Here is a 19,633-nt window from a genome sequence, read left to right on the forward strand (position 1 = left end):
AGATGCTACACCTCTTCGACTCCAAGTCTAATATTGGGCTCATTTCCTATAAACACAAAGTACTAAGTGAAACGATGTGCGAATGAACGGAGTATAAAGAGGTATAACATCTACAACAGTGCTTTCGAAAGTATTACCATGCCATTGAGGACTACTAATTTTTAGAGTTGTAAATATTTTCCTATTAAAAATTCGTTCAAGGGAACAGTACATTATTTACTTAAGTTTATTTTGGACAGTATCTACCTTTAGGTGTCTTGATATTACATTTCTTCTGAAGGAGACGCCCAACAGGTCTATAATTTCTTGAAAATAGGGTTTTGGTATAAAAACTTATATTTGTGTTTACATATGTATTATGAAGGACTGTTTGAAATACTCTGTTCACAAATATTGCTATATAATAGTAGAAATTTTAGTATAACAGTAGTACACACTAGTAAAATCTGAGTGTTGACGTCCCCAAGAGCAGTATTGTTTGGAACGAATTGACGTGTTGCTACATAACAGGTATCCACAAGTCAGACAGTACTGCGATTGGTACACTAGCCTATTTCACACGGGTCGTCTCCAACCGCTTGGGCATGGATTTCATTGAACTAAATGGTAAGTCAAGGGGTTAAAAAAGAGGCCACTGAAATAAAACAAAACTGGCATAGTACGCAAAATAAATAACAAACTATCAGTTGCAGACGCAACATAATACTACCACAAAAACGAAACAGACGTCGCGCGGCAATGGCCATCACAGATCGACATAGTACATCCGAAAACCTAACAGAAACATTCAGAAGACTTCGAAAGAAATCCATGAAAGGAAAAAGGCGTAATTCTCACGATGAAGTGTTGAATGAACTTCAGAATTCGTATTCGAGAATGAGTGTGCGACCATTAAGCTGTAACCAATGTATAACACGAGATAAAGTTAAGAGGTATTGGGGCTCACACAGAGGCATTTCGAACTCCATTCTCTCTCGCTGAATGAGTGAATAGAAAAGGAAATAAATTTACACATACACGGCTCACGCTTTCCGCCAGATAGTACTGTTAAATTCTTACAATATTTCATCGTCACAATTGTCGAGGCGGGGAATGTCAGAAGCCCGAACGTGGTAGGGAAACTAGAAAATCTTAGAAACGAAATGATAAGGCCCAATCTAAATTTAGTTTGGGTCAGTGAGGTGAAGTGGAAAGGATATCAGGATTTGGATCATGTGAGTACAGGATAATATCAACAGCAGCAGAAAATGTTAGCTCGGGAGCCTGCCGGAGTGGCCGAGCGGTTCTAGGCGCTACAGTCTGGAGCCGCGCTACCACTACGGTCGCAGGATCGAATCCTGCCTCGGGCATGGATATGTGTGTTGTCCATAGGTTAGTTAGGTTTAAGTAGTTCTAGGGAACTGATGACCTCAGCAGTTAAGTCCCATAGTGCTCAGAGCCATTTTTATGTTAGATCGGGAACAGGAATCGTTATGAATAGGAAGGTAAGCCAGAGAGTGTGTTATTGTGAACAGTTCAGTGATAAGGTTGTTCTCATCACTATCGACAGAAAACCAACATCGACAACGAAAGTTAACATACCGACGTCGCAAGCTGAAGATGAAGAGGTAGAGGTGGAGAAAGTACACGAAGATACAGCACGGAGCACGGGTAATACAGTACGTAAAGGGAGATTAAAATCTAATATACATGGGTGCGTAGAATGCGGTTGTAGGGGAGGGAGTAGAAGAAAGGGTTGCGATATAATATGGACGTTGCACTAGCAGTGAGAGAGGACCAACACTAATTGAGTTCTGCAATAAATTTCACTAGTAAAAGCGAATGCGTTGTTCAAGAATCACAAGAAGAGGAGGTATGCTTGGAAAAGGCCAGGAGATACGGGAAGATTTCAGTTGGATTATAACATATGCAGAGATTCCGGTATCAGATATTGGATTACAAGGCGTATGCAGGAGCAGACGTAGAATCAGATGACGATGTAGTTGTGACGGAAGGTAGACTGAAGTTTAAGAGATTAGCCAGGAAGAATCAATAAGCAGAGAAGTGGGATACGGAAGTACTAGAGAATGAAGAGATACGCTTGAAGTTCTATAACACAATAGATAAAAGCAATACCTTAGTAGGCAGTACAATTGAAGAGGAATGGGAATCTCTAAAAAGAGTAGTCTCAGAATTTGTAAAGAAAAACATAGGTACAAAGAAGGTAACTGCAAAGAAACTATAGATAACAGAGAAGAAATACTTCAGTTGATCGATGAAAGAAGGAAGTGCAAAAAATGTTCAGGGAAACTCAAGAATACAGAAATACAAGTCACCGAAGAAGTTCAGGGAATCTGCATGAAAAATGAGAAGTCATCGAAAAAGAAATGAATGTCGGAAGGACTGACAATGTATACAGAAAAGACGAAACAAGCTTTGGTGAAATTAAAGCCTTAAGCGTGCGACGGGAATTCCGCTGTTAAATGCCGAGGAGAGAGCGGATAGGTGGAAAGAATAAGCTGAGGGCCTCTAGGACGAGGAAAATTTGTCTGATGTGACAGAAGAACAAACAGGAGCGGATGTAGAAAAGAAAAGAGATAAGAGCTCTTGAAGACGATCAAATACAGCAGAAGGGATAGAAGGGACAGATAACATTCCATCAGAGTTTCTAAAATCATAGGATGAAGTGGCAACTAAACTACTTTTCACGTTACTGTATAGAATGTATGAGGTGGCGATACACCATTTGACTTGCGGAAGGGGCAAGTGTGGCAAATGTCCGGCGTGGCAAATGTCCAGCATTCACTGTAACTGTCTCGTCCGAAGAAATCGTCCACCCTTCCAGCCCTTTTCTAAGGGGCTGAAGAGATCACGGCTACAGAGCGAGTGCTCGAGTGTCGAGTGTTACGGACGAGGCTGGCCTCCCAAACTGATCGACGTCTTTTGTCGAATCGCGACCTTCGCGAAACCTGGCGCACCATTCCACAACGGTGGTTTTCGATAGACATGCTGCCCCCTCTACATTCATCATTCTGCGTTGGATGTCTTAACAGTCTTTCAAAAAAAGAATAACAGCATGCTGATGCTTTTGGGACGCATTAGGTAATAACGTCATCATAGTTCACTTTGTCGCATTTAGCGCAGACACGTTGAAAAGCCACAGATGCCATGCTAATCACTTACCTACATGTCAGTGCTTATCTGGCCACATCGAAGTCGCACAACGCTCCATGCGCGCTGCAACAACACCCCCAAATGGAAACTTTTTGATAGCCCCTCAAATGTTCTCGGAATACCAAATAGATATCACTATTGTGAAAAGGAAAGTTGCTACTCACGATATAGCGGAGATGCTGAGTCGCAGATAGGCATAACAAAAAGAGTGTCACACATATAGCTTTCGGCCAGTTAGGCCTTCGTCTAAATTACACGACGAACACACACACTCAGACTGCAGTCTCAAGCAGTCTTTTTGTTGTGCCTATCTGCGACTCAGCATCTCCGCTATATGGTGAGGAGCAACTTTCCTTTTCACAATATTGTTACATTTCATCCTGTATTTTGCATTGTTTGAAATAGATATCTCTATTACGTACAACGCCGTTTCGTACTGGCTAAGAAAAGGAAATCTCGAAAACACCCAGAAGATAAGTGGTGTCAGGATCTGTAATAAAGTCCCGTTAAAAAACTGGACGGCGAATACCTGGTAGAGTCGATAGAACGGTACCGATAAGAAATGACAAGTTTTGTTCTCTCTTTCTCAACATTTCGGGAAGAATGTCCCAGTCCATCCCGTTCGGGGTGTGGCGTTTGAGTAAGTGGAACTGTAACGAAGTAAAAGTGAAGTGGTCAGCGAAGATAACAAGCGTGTGAAGCTCATTTCTTCAAAGCCAGGTGTCCACATCGTTGGCAAAACTCACTTACGCGCTACCGAAACGACAAATGGAGATAAGTGCTGGTACCAAACCCGACGTAGGTTCGTGTTATGTTTTAACAATAGTAGTTTTAAGATATGTTTTGTACAAAATTCAGTTGCAACTTTACAGCGCAGGGTAATTTTCTATAGTGAGACCTCACAAAAGCCGTATAATGGGAACAAAGGCTCTAGTTCTCCAGAGCCTCATTCACACGTGCAAGGCTGCATAGAAGTAGAAACAGCAAGGAAATTTAAGCAACGAGCTGTGGCTCTACACTCGAATTTATATTCTAGATCTACAACATCCGGCTACTGAATGGGGACTTGCCTATGACTCTTCCTTTCTCTATGCTTTCTTCTCTCTTACTAGCTTGTAATGAGAATTCTTGAGTATTTACTCTTAGATTATATCTTTTACATTAATTATTATACTATGTAACAACACCGTATACAGAAATTGTAAATGAATGCGACGCTTTTATATCATCTCACTGTTGTAACTGTGATTGTTAGTTGTGTACTTAATGGAATGTAGGTTCCGTCACAGTATTTAGACGGCATGCTCTAAAGTTCGTGCAGCAAATGCATGAATAAATACATAAATAAATAAATGAACAGTATCTCAAAATTTGACTCATGAGCCTTCCATCAAAATTCACTTCATTTTAGGGTTACCTGACGTGCACGCTTTTACTTTTCTACAGAGTAAGTGCTAATTACCAATCTTTGGATTAGGTTGACATGTCGTCAAGATGAGACTAGATTTGACTAATACTATTAACAAGTAACACTTACTTATAAATAAGTTACAAGTTATATAGGTTAATACTGTCTTCGTGGTTAGAATAAAAGTCTTACAAAGACCAAACGTGCTTCACGTTATAATTCAAAACATCTGCAGTGCATTGTTTTTCTTATAACTTTGTTTGCTAGCATCATAAAAAGTTCTCATGCGTTTACTTAATATTATACAGTATTAAATTATTATCGAAGCTAATATTTTTTTCTTACGTCATTTACTTCATTCCTCACTTTCCTCTATACGTATATAGTAGCTTTCCACTACATCAGATATCTTCATCTTCACTTTTTTAAGGTCTAATGCAATATCGACATTTCGTGTACTTTGGTTTGCTACTGCGGGATGCGTTCGTCTTTTGCTTGTGTCAGTAGACCCTGCAATGGTCTCTCTCTCTCTCTCTCTCTCTCTCTCTCTGTCTGTCTCTGTAAGACGAGCCAGTTTGTCGGAGATGTTTCTTTATACTGGACCAGGTTATTTTCATGTCTGTTTCTATACCGGTAGGTTGATGGTTTTCTTGTTAGAGAAGGTCTGCAAATGTTACATGGATGTTGTCATATTTCCATACTCCGTTATATTGTATTTAAAATGCGCTGCTGGTCTGCCGTAAGTGCAGAGTATCACAACTGTTGTACTGGGGTCGCTAAATTGCAGACAATTGATATTTGTCAGTATCATCTTCCTCCTTTAGGCACTTCTGCTTTGAGCAACTGCTTTGGTATCTACTTTCATTCCTTTTCTCTTGGGAATGTTCGTAATTCTGTGCTTTAGTTTCTTTTCCAATATGTGAGTGCGTACGAAAGTGTCTGTTGAGTTTCCGTGTTGTGTCCCTGTTTTATTTGTGACGGTGTTGTTGGTGAGTTTGTTTGCTGTCAGTGTTATAGATCTCTGTATTTGTGTGGTATTTTTTATTATTTTTAAGTTTTCATAGATTTGCTTATTCAGTTTTGGAGCCAGAGGTTCTTGGTATCAGTTATTTTTTTGCTATCTGAATTATGTATAGATCGTTATCACAGTTTCATTGGTCAAGTGGTACTGTTTTTATCCTGTGGAACGTACACCTGAGAGTCGCTTGTTCTTGGGACTGGGAGCGCTGAGATAATCACTGAAGAAACCATAAACACAATGACTGAGGAGGCTTCAGTCTACAATCTCAGATTGCTCCCAGTGTGATGTCCTAACGGCAGGCATTGGCACCCTTAATGATATATGGATTCCTGTTTCTTGGTCGCTGTCGTTTTATTACTCAACTAGCTGACTACTGGGCGTTGCCCGGGTATGTATTTATTAGTTCATCTCCTACTTTCCCTCTGACTACCTCATTCTCTCCTTTCTCTCTCTCTCCCTGTCCAACTGCCGCTCTCTGTCCATCTGCTCCAACCCTTCTCACTGTCCATCTGCTGCCCCACCCCTCCCCTCTGTACATCTGCTCCTTTTCCCTCTGTCCATCCCCACCTCGCACTCGTCACATTTATTTCAACTCTATTTAATATATTCCATATTTACCTATAGACGTATTTCACTTCTATCTCTAGCGAATTTAGCCCTGCAGTTTAGTTTTCACGCAACTCTATGTTTATGACATCGTATCTCCCGCAACATTTTGTGAACAGAGTTAGTAGCAAAGAAGTAATAATCCTGATGCTGCAGTTTTACTGCAAGACCAGTGAAAATGTAGTTAGAGGCAGAGTCTTTTTTTCTTTAATCATTTTGCGAGGGGCTTCAAAGAAAAAGTGTCGTGCAGATTTAAAATTATGTGTAAAGTCTGCTGCAAGCGACTATCTGCTCTCTTTCTCAAATACTGGATGAATTTAGTCTGGGTATTTGTGCGTCGTGAGCTACTCTTGTGTTTCACCCCCATCCTTTTGAGAGGCAGGTGGTGTTTACCCCTACAATGGTTTTTTCCAGACAGTAAGTGATATGTGTACCAGCTTTGGTTGAAATTGATCCAGTGGTTTGGAAGAAGATGTGGAACATATATGCATACATTTTATAATACACTATGTGATCAAAAGTATCCGGACACTCCCAAAAACATAGGTTTTTAATATTAGGTGCATTGTGCTGCCACCTACTGCAGGTACTCCGTACCAGCGAGCTCAGTAGTCATTAGACATCGTGAGAGAGCACAATGGGGCATTCCGCAGAACACACGGACTTCGAACGTGGTCAGGTGGTTGGGTGTCACTTGTGTCATACGTCTGTAGGCGAGATTTACACACTCCTGAGCATCCCTAGGTCCACTGTTCCCGATGTGATGGTGAAGTGTAACCGTGAAGGGACACTTACTGCACAAAAGCGTACTGGCCAATCCCGTCTGTTGACTGACAGAAACTGCCGACAGTTGAAGAGGGTCGTAAAGTGTAATAAGCACTCCGTATTCAGGCCACGAGTGGCCTACCAGGAGCATCCGACCGCCGTGTCATCCTCAGGTGAGGATGCGGGTAGGAGGGGTGTGGGGTCAGCACACCGCTCTCCCGATCCTTATGATGGTATTCTTGACCGAAGCCGCTACTATGCGGTCGAGTAGCTCCTCAATAGGCATCACGAGGCTCAGTGCACCCCGAAAAATGGCAACAGCGCATGGCGGCTGGATGGTGACCCATCCAAGTTCCGGCCACACCCAACAACGCTTAACTTCGATGATCTCGGGAACCGGTGTATCCACTTCGGCGATGCCGTTGCCTGTAATGTATAATAGACAGACATCTATCCAGGCCATCACACAGGAATTCCAAACTGCATCAGGATCCACTTCAAGTTTACTATGACAGTTAGGTGGGAGGTGAGAAAACTTGGACTTCATGGTCGAGCGGCTGCTCATAAGCAATAAATCCCGCCGGTAAATGCCAAACGACGCCTCGCTTAGTGTAAGAAGTATAAACAGTGGACAATTCAATAGTGGAAAAACGTTGTGTGGAATGGCGAATCACGGTACACAACGTGGCTGTCCGATGGCAGCGTGTGGGTATGGCGAATGCCCGATGAAAGTCATCTGCCAGCGTGTGTAGTGCCAACAGTAAAATTCGGAGGTTGTGGTGTTATGGTGTGGTCGTGTTTTTCATGGAGGGGGCTTGCACCCCTTGTTGTTTTGCGTGGCACTATCACAGCACAACCTTACATTCATGGTTTAAGCACCTACTAGCTTCCCACTGTTGAAGAGCAATTCGGGGATGGCGATTGCATCTTCCAACACGATCGAGCACCTGTTCATAATGCACGGCCTATGTTGGAGTGGTTACACGACGATAACATCCCTGCAATGGACTGGTGTGCACAGAGTCCTGACCTGAATCCTATAGAACGCCTTTGGGATGTTTTGGAACGCCGACTTCGTTCGAGGCCTCACCGACTGACCGATAGCTCTCAGTGCAGCACTCCGTGCCATTCCCCCAAGAAACCTTCCAGCACCTTATTGAATATATACCTGCGAAAGTGGAAGCTGTAATCAAGGCTAAGGGTGGGCCAACAACATACTGAATTCCAGCATTGCCAATGGAAGGCTCCACGAACTTGTAAATCATTTTCAGCCAGGTGTCCGGATACTTTTGATCACATAGTGTGTGTATGATTGTATACAGAAAGAGAGAAGGGGAGAAAGATTTTGATAATCTTGTACACACATAACAGCAGCGATCGCTATGAATTAATATTATTACACAGAACAGTCTTGATCGTATAAAAATACTTTTATTCATAAGTGGTGACCGGTTTTGGCCCGATGTCTGTCATCTTCGGGCCATACTCCTTTGTTCGACCTGTACTTGAGTATTGCTCATCAGTGTGGGATCCGTACCAGGTCGGGATGAGAGAGGGGATAGAAAAGATACAAAGATGAGCGGCGCGTTTCGTCACAGGGTTATTTGGTAAGCTTGACAGCGTTACGGAGATGTTTAGCAAACTCATGTGGCAGACTCTGCAAGAGAGGCGCTCTGCACCGCGGTGTAGCTTGCTGTCCAGGTTTCGAGAGGGTGCGTTTCTGGATGAGGTATCGAATATATTGATTCCCCCCACTTATACCTCCCGAGGAGATCACGAATGTAAAAGTAGAGAGATTCGAACGCCCACGGAGGCTTTCCGGCAGTCTTTCTTCCCGCGAACCATACGCGACTGGAACAGGAAAGGGAGGTAATGACAGTGGCACGTAAAGTGCCCTCCGCCATACACCGTTGGGTGACTTGCGGAGTATAAATGTAGATGTAGATGTAGATGTATATCGTCTCGATACGTCGTCACTGGAGTCCATCTGGTCGAAACTGGTATCCACATATGAATAAAAGTTCCTTCACGCTATCTACTCGTATACCATATTTTATAGGGAGAGGTTTCTGGAGCACACTCTAGCCGTGTGTAGGTTTGCTACGGTGTGGGTTGTGGCGCAGTGGTGCTGCAGAGCTCGCCGCAGATGCACCGGTTCACGGGCTTCGTGCTGACGGTGGAGCTGGCGGACGAGGAGCCGCCGGCGGACGACGACGAGGAAGAGGAGCAGGCGCCGCGCGGCCGGCTGCACTCGCTGGGGCCGCTGGGCGCGGGCACCTTCTCGCTGTACGGCGACACGCTGACGCGCTTCAGCGACCGCTGCCCCAACACCGTCACGCACACCTCCAGCTACCGCAAGGACAAGGTGCAGGTGTACTGGAAGGCGCCGCCCTCCGGCAGCGGCTGCGTCGTCTTCAGGTGGGTAGCTGCTACCTGCTACCTGCTGGATAACCCTGCATTCACCTCACAATCCCTGTCCTAAACTAATCTCCATCGTGTTTAATGACGAGAACACGGCAGGTGCCGTAACCTGATTTCCCAGAAACTTCACTCAGTGGAAGACGTGTCAAAATAAACGAACAGATGTCTCGGCTTATCTGTAGGTATTCGACAGTTTCTGAGAAAACGACGGTCAACGTTTTCGAGGTACTTCATGTTCCTTTGAGCGAGTAAATGGTTCAGCAGAAGCGGTATCACACAGGCTACTGTCACATCCTAACACTTTTGCCTCCCGTATTTGAAACCTAATTACCATTTCTAATATTATTTTTGTTTCTCGTTTATCTATACGCGTCGGTAGAAGATTGCTACACGAATGTTTCCCAATGTATACTGAAATAACGATCTCCTTAGTGTTCTATTAAGGCAACGGCCTTGCCGCAATGTACACACCGGTTCCCGTCAGATCACCGAAGTTAAGCGCTGTCGGGCGTGGCCGGCACTTGGATGAGTGTCTATCTGTGTCATTTTTCGGGGTGCACTCAGCCTTGTGATGCCAACTGAGGAGATACACCACCGAATAGTAGCGGCTCCGGTCAAAGAAAACCATATAGCCACTAGGAGAGCGGTGTGCTGACCACGCGACCCTCCTATCTGCATCCTCAGCTGACGATGACACGGCGGTCGGACGGTCCCGGTGAGCCTCATGTGGTCTGATGACGGAGTGCTTTATTATTCTAGTGACAGTATATCTGATGAATGAATTTTTTTTTAAATGAATGAAAAATTTATTTTAAATTGTTTTCAGTAAAATTCCTGTAGTCTATCTTGATTCTAAATCCATTGCAAGTGACAGAAGTGATACGTCATGCATGGTTTCCCGCGAAACTATTGCCGAAGTGTGAAATCTTTACGATGTTTCTTTCCCTGGCGAGATTTATACAAAGAAATGTTGTGGTGGCAAGCCTGCCTTGGCTCTTGGTCTTCTGAATTTCTATCTTTCGAATGGTTTTGTGGTCGATATAATCCAAGGGAATGCATCAAGTCTTCCTAAAGAGTAAATATACGAATATATTGAAAGAATCAACAATATCAAGAATGAGAATTTAAAAAGACTGTAACCCCTGAAAATATCATACATTCATGTATTGTATAATAAGTGTCAGACACTTATTGTGAAACGCAGTTCTAATTTTACAATTATTGTAACTCTCTTCTATCTCCTAACTTGGTAAGAAACATTCGTAATGTCACCTTCTATGGACATGAGTAGCAAAATGAAAATATAAAATAACAGCAATAAACGGATTTCGAACACTAAATGCAGAAAAGCGACACATCGCGACACCAGCCACTGTGCCACAACTTGGACTGAGTTTATCAACCGATTTCTCCCTCCAAGCGACTCAAAGTAGGATACTAATTACCCTGTGTTAACTAGATTCAAAAGACATTTCTACTTTTGTGGTATATGATTAAATGTGGTGTGTCCTGTTTTGTCAATGAGAAATACCACTCCTCGTCTTCCCTCCTGCACACAGGTCTGTAAGCCGTTGGTGTAGTGCCTTACATAATATGTGTATGTTCCGTCCACAGAAAAAGTCAGAAAAACATCCATGCATTCCTCCTTCCTGGTAACTTTGATACATACAAGGGTTATTCGGAAAGTAAGGAACGATTGGTAGCGAAATGGAAAATACAGTGAAAATTTGATGAAGCTTTTCACTGATGCCTTGGGCACTGCGTCTAATAAGCCCGTCGATCGCATAATGTAGCTCTTTTCAGTTCTGAGCTCACAGTGAGAACGTAAAGATGGCTAGAAATTAGCGTCTCCCGCCAAGTATGAGAGCCTGGCGAAAGATTTCGCCTGAAGCTATGCAATCCACATAACATAACTGTCATGTTCTTCGTTCTACACGACAATTTTCGGCCGCACTCTTCGGGGGCATTGAAGATGCTCGTGCACGGTTTTCGATGGGAAATGTTTAATCACCCTGATTACAGCCCGTAAATGGCTGTCCCTGAGGTTAATCTCTGCTCAAATGAACCGCTGGCTATGAAGACAATATTCTGCACAGACAACAAGCTGCAGTCCAGAGTAGAAAATTGGCGGCTGTCTTCTGTAACGAGGGAATTGAAAAGTTGGTACAATGCTACGACATATGTCTAAGTCTGAACGGCGACTGTGTAGAGAAGTAGCTGGAAGGTGTAGCTAACCGTTAGATATAAAACAGTTTGGATTTTCACTGTGGTTTGCATTCCGCGACCTATCGTTCCGTACTTTCCGAATAGCCCTCGTATAACGTTTTACAGGAGTCTACCGCCTCATGGGATCGAATTGTTGAAGGTGTCACAACTTCATGAACTTCTGAGTTCTTCCGAATACGGTCAGAGAGAAAGTTCAATGAGAAGCGAGGAAACATGTTACTACAGTAAGCACATTTGGATGAAAATAGGACATCTTTATGTTAGTGGATAATCTGCAGATTTTTTAACCTTTTTACACTGTACAGCCACATCAATGTGGCGACGTTTCAAAAGCCTGAATAATCACCTTTTGCAGGGTGAGACATGCGAAGGAGAGTCAGTGAGGCTCTGTAAGGATGTGGACCCACGCCGACTGAAGTCGCGCGTCCAACTGCGCTAGGTTTCGCGGATGTGGACTCACGACCCGAACAGTCCGCTCTAGGTGGACCTAGACTTTCTCGCCTGGGTGTAAATCTAGGGAATACGCTAAGCTCATCCTGGTGCTCTCCGAGTCACGCATTTACACTACGAACAGTGTGACACGTTGCATTGTCGTGCTGGTAGATACCGTCATGCCTATGAGTGCACATGGTCGCCAAGAATAGACGCACACGCGCGTTGATCCACTGTACCGTCTTGAATGACGAGATGAGCCAGAGAATTCCACGATCACATTTCCCAGACCATAAGGCTCCCTCCTCCGGCTGGACTGTCTCCACGCCGTACACACCAGTGGCCATCTGTACAATGGAGCACTAAACGTGATTCATGTGACAAAGCCATCTGTCGCCACTCAGTGGACCTCCGTTTGCTGTATTGCCGTGCAGATTCCAGCCTCCGCCGCCGATGTACAGAAGTCAACAAGTCTACACGAACCTGACACCTGCTGCAGAGGCCCATAAGTAGCAACGTCCGTTGGCCGGTCATTGGGAAGATAATATGGGTAGCGCCTTGGTTCATCTAAGCCTTCTGTTGCTGAACGGTTTCATATCTGTTAGTTCGAACACATCTCCGCTGCTATCGTTCACCCCTGTAATCTATAGCCCATGGTGCATCACAGTTACCTTGGCAACTCTTTCGGATAACGCCATTTTCCATGCACTATATACTGTAATAACGGCGGCATGCAAACAGTTTGCAATCTTAGCCATTTCGGAAATGCTTTCACCCTGGACCCAAAAACCAATGATCATGCCTTTTAGACGTCATATAAATCGGTTCCTTTCAGTTCAGAACTCAGAACTGGATAACAATGCAATATTAACTCTCTTTCTTGTCTGATGTGTGGCGGAGTATACTTTGTGTACCACTGCTATTTCTGTACGTAAGAAACTGGAACAACTACACCCGTGCTTACGATGTTATTTATTATATGGCTACCAGTTCAGGTTCTTCAGTGGACCGTTTTCAGCCCTTAGCTGACGCTGACGAGGTTCACTTCAATCGTATACACGATTCTTCAGTGCCCATCATGAGCTGGTTTTCGCAGACTACCTATAGCAACGATGTGACTCGTAGCATCAACCACCAACTCCCTGCTATTTCTCTCTTTTCCTGTTGGATCGCGAATGTTTCTCGGTAAGAACGATTGCCAATAGGCCTCCGTGTGAATCTCTCTAATTTTTACCTTCGTGATCTTTTCGCGAGACCATAGGAGGAAGTAATATATTGATTCACTCATGGTAAAGAAAATTGAAATAACCCAGAACTTTACCAGTTGTCTGTTTTCATCTCATTAAAATGTCTGACAGCTACAGAAAAATTGCATATTGCATACACACAAGACTAAATAGAATAAAAAGCCTTTTTAATATAACATATTTTTAAAACGAACTAAACAGAATAAAATAATTTCTCCTCGGCCTGCACACATTCATAACACCATACAGATAGTCCTGAAAATCTGTGCTTTTGAATTTTTTGATAGCTATGACAATACTTATAATATTTAAATTGATAAACGTGGGAAGCACGCAACAGATAATAGTAAGTAATGCAGAGAGTAGCTGCTGTTGAGAAAAATAACGCAACAGCTCACATCATTTGTAGAGCAATAATCATTGTTGGTGACTTAGTCATTCATACATCACTTACTATCTACTGTATGCGACCGCGTTTTTTGTTTAAAATTTTACAAGTATTGCCATGTCGTTGTTGTTGTGGTTATCAGTCCTGAGACAGGTTTGATGCTACTCTATCCTGAGCAAGTTTCTTCATCTCCCAGTACCTACTGCAGCCTACATCCTTCTGAATCGGCTTAGTGTATTCATCTCTTGGTCTCCCACTACGATTTTTACCCTCCACGCCGCCCTCCAGCACTAAATTGGTGATCCCTTGATGCCTCAGAACATGTCCTACCAACCGATCCCTTCTTCTAGTCAAGTTGTGCCAAAAACTCCTCTTCTCCCCAATTCTATTCAATACCTGCTCATTGGTTATGTGATCTACCCATCTAATCTTCAGCATTCTCCTGTAGCACCAGTATTGCCATAGCTATTAAAAATTTGGTACAGCTTTTCGTAACTTCCTTTATGGGGTGAGGGATATGTGTGGGACTAGAAAAACATTAACGTATTCTCCAGGTTTGACTGATATTTCTGCACGGGAAGTGGATTTAGAGTGACTATCTTCGTACAATATGTTTAAGGAACTTCAGCTGTTCAGTATGCAACGTAACATTAAAGACTACTTCAGCCGTCTGTATTTTGAACGTAATTTATTTATGCGACCAATTTCGGAGTTTTATTACGTCATCTCCAGGCCTGCTGAGCAACTTGTAGGAGATCGAAACTTATGTGCAGTTGAAATAGGGGCCAGAATTAATTAAATGAGATCAATAGGCTTCTGGTTTCGACAACGAGATCCCTTCGTTGATCAGCTGCTTTCATTTATAAACGATTTACCACCTAGTGACAGACAGATTGTGTTTTCACAATATTAAATTTTACAGGTACATATTATGAAGTTTATTTGATTTCCTAATATTTTAACGAAGTTTTGACTACATTGAAGCTTCAAACAGCTGTAAACTTAAAATTAGTTGGGAAACTAACAGTTTTGTGTATTAATAAGACAGGAAATAGGAAGAAAGGAAAGAGTTTCGATTCATAGAGTGTGCTTCTCGTTTCTGGGCAGCCTCCGCTCGAGCCTATACTACTCGGCATCCGAGAGCAATGACCTCAGCAATACCTTTAAGCTCTCGTTGTCGGATGATATTTCTTCAGCAACTTCTTCTTCAGTAATCACACTACTTTCCTCTTTGGTAGAAATAAACATTATTGATCTGCGTAATTTTTTATACGTTACTTCCTCGTTTTCACTAGCATGTGTAACTATAGGAGCTCAACGCGTTTGGATTATGAAAATAACTTTCATCGCTTATTTGCTGTTAAATACACACATCATCAGAGATTTTCATCACCCCGATATGTCGCGCAGATGGGTTGCTGTTGTGACTGTTCCCGTGTCAATCGGAAGGTCACTCCTAAACTTGTTTGTAAAGATACACACAATAGTCATGAGCGCCACCTACGGGCAGAACACAGTACTCGTACGGACTTCAGCATCTCAGATGAAATTGAAGCAGCAGTAGGGACGCATAGAAACTGCACAACACCACGGACTTCGTTAGAAATGGGCAAGAAGTCATGGTGAACTGACGCCCCAAGACTGGCGTCGGCCGTTATTTGCGGATGAAACTGATATATTTGTACCCTGATAGGTGCAGACAACGTGACTGGAGACAGTTCGGTAATAATGAACGCCCCCAACACTGTCCTCAGCATTTATAACAGGCAGGTGGTGATAGAGTGATGTTCTGTGATGGCGCTACATGGGACCACCATAAACCTCTCTTAGTTATTCAGGTCAATCTCATTGCTGTGCGATACAGGAAGGAGATTCGGCAATCAAAAGTGCGACCGTATCACCAACATTTTGGTGACTATTTCATCTTTACGGATGATAACTGCGCTGTTGTCATGAACACTTTCCTTCGGCGTAGTAGGACCCCCATAATGGAGTAGCCTGTCCATGAAGCGAACATGAACCCAATCGAGCATCCGTGTTGTTCTTGGACGTCGTCAACGGGCACGAACGTTGTGCGACTTGTGCAAAGTCGCCCTGTAAGAGGGGGACAATTTGGAAGAATGCTGGCTTGATGACCTCATCGATGGTATGCCACTGTGGATTCAAACTTGCATCCGGACAACGGGACGTTCCACCACGTTTTGCTGTTGCCCAGGAGCGCTGTGAAAAACCACCCTTGGGAAACAGACGATTTCGTCGTTACACCATTTTTTTTCTGTTCGTGATCTGGAACGTTGCAAATACAGATAGTTTTTGAAATCTGTGCCATGAATTTCGAAACAAACAAGTGATGCGAAACTTTTGTTGATGTATTTAAATAAAATTGGCAAGATGGATTAGAGCGACCCTTTCATATGAGGCTGAAATTTACCATGGCACTTCAGCTATTCCCTAGCAATATATCCTTTACCTGAACAGGAATTCATCTATAAAGAGATGCATTGCGTTACGATAACATGTGTGAAACTGTTTCAGGGCCACAGTAATAGAACGTCCAAAGGTCTGGTACATGGATGACGGGCCATTGAGCCACGTTCTTTGCGAAGAGGTTCCGGACACCTTCGAGGATCAGCTGCCAGTTCAAACAGAGTGCTGTCCTTGCGACGAAGCGAAGTACGAGGTAAATAAGACTTTCAGTGGTTGCTTTTATGTCTTTCTAGCTCATATTTATTTCATTGTTTATTCGCCAAATGAGATCGCTACCTTACACGACACAATATATTCCTTTTAGGCAAATGCAACTTATTTTGCCACATAATAGTAAATATTAAATTAGTTCTAAAGATATGCACGTTTATTGCCTCCCCTTTAGCTAACTACTCTCGGACTGATTTGATCTATAGTTAGAGACAAAACGACATTGGTCTTAGCCTGTTGTTGCATGCAAAATTTAGTATTGTGCTATTTCTCTCCCTGTCATTCTATTAAAGCCAATCACTATCCTTAAAGATTAATAGCAGAGTCTATACTATATCTTTATTAGACTCAGCCTTCAGGATTCTGTGTCTTCAAGAAGTCCATTTTCATCACCTTCACCACAAAGTGTCTACAGTTTTAGGTTTCTTTCTCGGTACAAATCAAGTGCAGATATTTTCTGAAGTTCCCGTGACCTGTCATTAGTACTAACGTGAGTTTCATGTGTCTCCTTTTATAACACGAGTTTGCAGAACTTCTCTTAAAACATGGCTTCTGCAATATTAGCTATCCATGTTTTTGTTTTTGGACCTTAATCCAATATTTTGCATGCTGCTTTCTGATCTAGCTACTTTGTTCTGATTTTACCATCGCCTTAGTAATGTTTAAGACAGGTTCGACCCAACAAGTGGAGTCATCGCTCCTTCCTTGATCAGTTTGTCAGCTGGTTCATCGCCACTAATTCCCGAGTGACCAGGGACGCACACCAGTTTTTCTCTATTGCTTTCTCCTGGCCGCACAAGGGCGTCATGGCTTCCTGCTATGATCTTAAATCTCGTTAGGGAGGAGGGGGAGGGGTTGACTGAGCTTTTGGACCAGCTTAGTTTTCTGAATGAATGTAAATACTGTGATCCTTGTAGCTCTGACAGCAGCAAGTTCCCCCCCCCCCCCCCCCTGGAATATTGAGGTCAACTTCCCTAGAAAGACTGCGCTCTATAGGCCGTAGACCTTATACCCTGGCCCCAGAACCTTCATCTGTTTTCGACCTGCCAGTAAACCAGACTACATCTCTTGATGCGTATCGTGGTGCATTCTTCCACTGCTCCCAACTCTCAATTGTTACCTTGATAGGTTTATTGAAGCATCTCTAATTTATTGTTTAGTCAACTGGTATTTTCTTGACCATGCTTATATTTACCAGACTCATTCAAATAGTGTAGGACTCAAGATATGCTAAAGATAGTTTTAGCCTATATGCACCTGTTGATGCCTCAGTTTTAACCCACAGGTGTACAGGTGTAATGACAGCATGTCCAGCATGATATTCACCCTAGCAATGGGTGTGCTTCTAAGTCCTCCTGTTATGACCAGGCAGACCAATCTCTGCGCTTTCGCAGACGCCTTAGTACACACCGTCCGTTTCCCTTTATTCCATCTTGTTGCACCCCCAAATTTTCATAGGTTTTATTACAGAGGTTCATATCCAGTACATACTCCTGGATTATGGAACCCAAATTTTAACACAGGCCCTTCCCCTTCTGGTGCACATGAAAACACCCTTTGCCTCGGAACATATTCTTTGTATGAGGAATGCATGATAGTTTCACATCTAGGGTAACTCCTAGACCCATCACTACAACTTATACTGCTAGTATTTCGTCAAAGAGCTTGATATTCCAGTGCCTTTGTCGCTATGCTTCCTCGTGAATGGTATTACAACAGTTTTCCAGGGACTGACCCATAGATCCCGTTTCCTGCACCAACTGTTCACAATGTTCAGAGAACATTGTGACATTGTTCTAACGGTACTTCAAAGATTTGTCGAGTGTTACAATGACTATTGGATATCACTGTCAGTAACCATCATCCTAAAATCAGACTGTGTAATATATATGTGTCTTTTTCTGGATGTGATTGTCCTGATAAGTGGGAGTACTGGATTTCTGCCTCGTTCTCTTCTTTCCCATGTTGGAGATGGAGGGCATCTATTCACCATTTCACTCTGATAGTCTTTCTTTCGAGGTCATAACTTCAAGACCTTTTAGTTCCCTCCACCTACATTTAAGACGCCAATCTTTACCTTCCTTTTTGAGAAGTTTGCTCCTCCTCTCGACCTGGTCCAGCTTCTCAGTAAAGCTTTCTGTTTCTTAGGATAGCCTGTCACTGAACCCAGTAGGAGAGATGACTTCCACGGGGCCAGCTACGACGTTTTGTTATTTGGGGTATCACCAGGTCTTTCAGGTTTTGGATTGTTCTCCACTTTGGTCCAGTGAGAACTGAGGTTATATTAGATCGACACTAGTGGCACGCCACACCGTTGCAAAACTAATTAGTCAGGGTAGTCTCCCAATATCCCCCAGGCTCCGTGTACAACTTACTTTAATTTCCCATATGTTCTTTAGTTTAAAATCTGAATTTTCCTGCGTTTTCGTATATTTATCAGGCACAGTTTCGTATTTTGTTAACCGTGTAGTGCATACTACCGCTGTTTGCATTGCGACAGGGGTTTTTGTTGAAGCGCCACTACCAGCTGTAAGATCATTCAGCAGCAACGCATCGCAGCTCACCGTTTCATTTGTCAGTAGACAGCCTCTTGTAAGAAGATACTTATTTTAAATTTCCTTTGTGATTTTAGTTTAAACTCGTAATTTCTTCGTTGTTTCCGTATTTATCGGTTTAGTAACTGCTAAGCCGTCTTTAATATGGATAGGTGGTGCTGATTTCGGTCACGCAGCTTGAGGCTGTTGCCAGTGGGCATCACCGTGGAGAACCAGACGTGGGGATCCAAGGGACGTCCAGCACATCACCCGTGTTCCCCACCTCAGGTACTGCCTGTGCTGATGTCAACACCTCACATGTAGTGGAGTGAGAGGTCGTTCCAAGGTGCGGTAGGCAGCGAAAGACTTTCCACAGGAGTTAACGAAGGCCCTCCCCAGTTCTTGAGACGAACAGGCTTCAGGCGCTGTCTTGTGGGTGATAAACGTACTGAGCCAGATGCAGTCGTTTGCCCTGTTTCGGGGAAAGCTTCTCGGCCTGAAAGATCTAGGCAGTCACAGAGAGTGCTCCAATGTTAGATACGTAGTAAGCCCCTCTAGGGATATGGCTACCTAGAGTCATTCTAGATATGAAACAGGTATTTCTTAATCCCATGAAGAGTACAGGGTGCAGTGAACTGCGGGTGCTGGCTCATGTTGGTACTAACAATGTGTGTCGCTTTGGACTGGAAGAGATTCTCTCAGTGCTTCAGATGGTTAGCTGAAGTGTTAAAGACT

General features: G+C 43.3%; 1 protein-coding gene across 3 annotated transcripts in view; it reads left to right on the forward strand.

Annotated features, from left to right (window-relative positions):
• The window catches only part of LOC126354704 (spondin-1-like), a 174,731-nt gene that overhangs the window by 53,583 nt on the left and 101,515 nt on the right, over positions 1–19,633 (forward strand). For all 3 annotated transcript variants that reach the window (XR_007565374.1, XR_007565375.1, XM_050004524.1), the window contains exons 3-4: positions 9,077–9,371; positions 16,203–16,347. Coding sequence is in view for 1 of the 3 variants with exons in the window: in XM_050004524.1 (XP_049860481.1) it covers positions 9,077–9,371; positions 16,203–16,347 (440 nt within the window). In the remaining 2 variants the exon portion in view is untranslated. The remainder of the gene's footprint in view (positions 1–9,076; positions 9,372–16,202; positions 16,348–19,633) is intronic.

This window comes from Schistocerca gregaria, chromosome 3, assembly GCF_023897955.1.
Source record: "Schistocerca gregaria isolate iqSchGreg1 chromosome 3, iqSchGreg1.2, whole genome shotgun sequence".
NCBI classification, from domain to species: domain Eukaryota; kingdom Metazoa; phylum Arthropoda; class Insecta; order Orthoptera; family Acrididae; genus Schistocerca; species Schistocerca gregaria.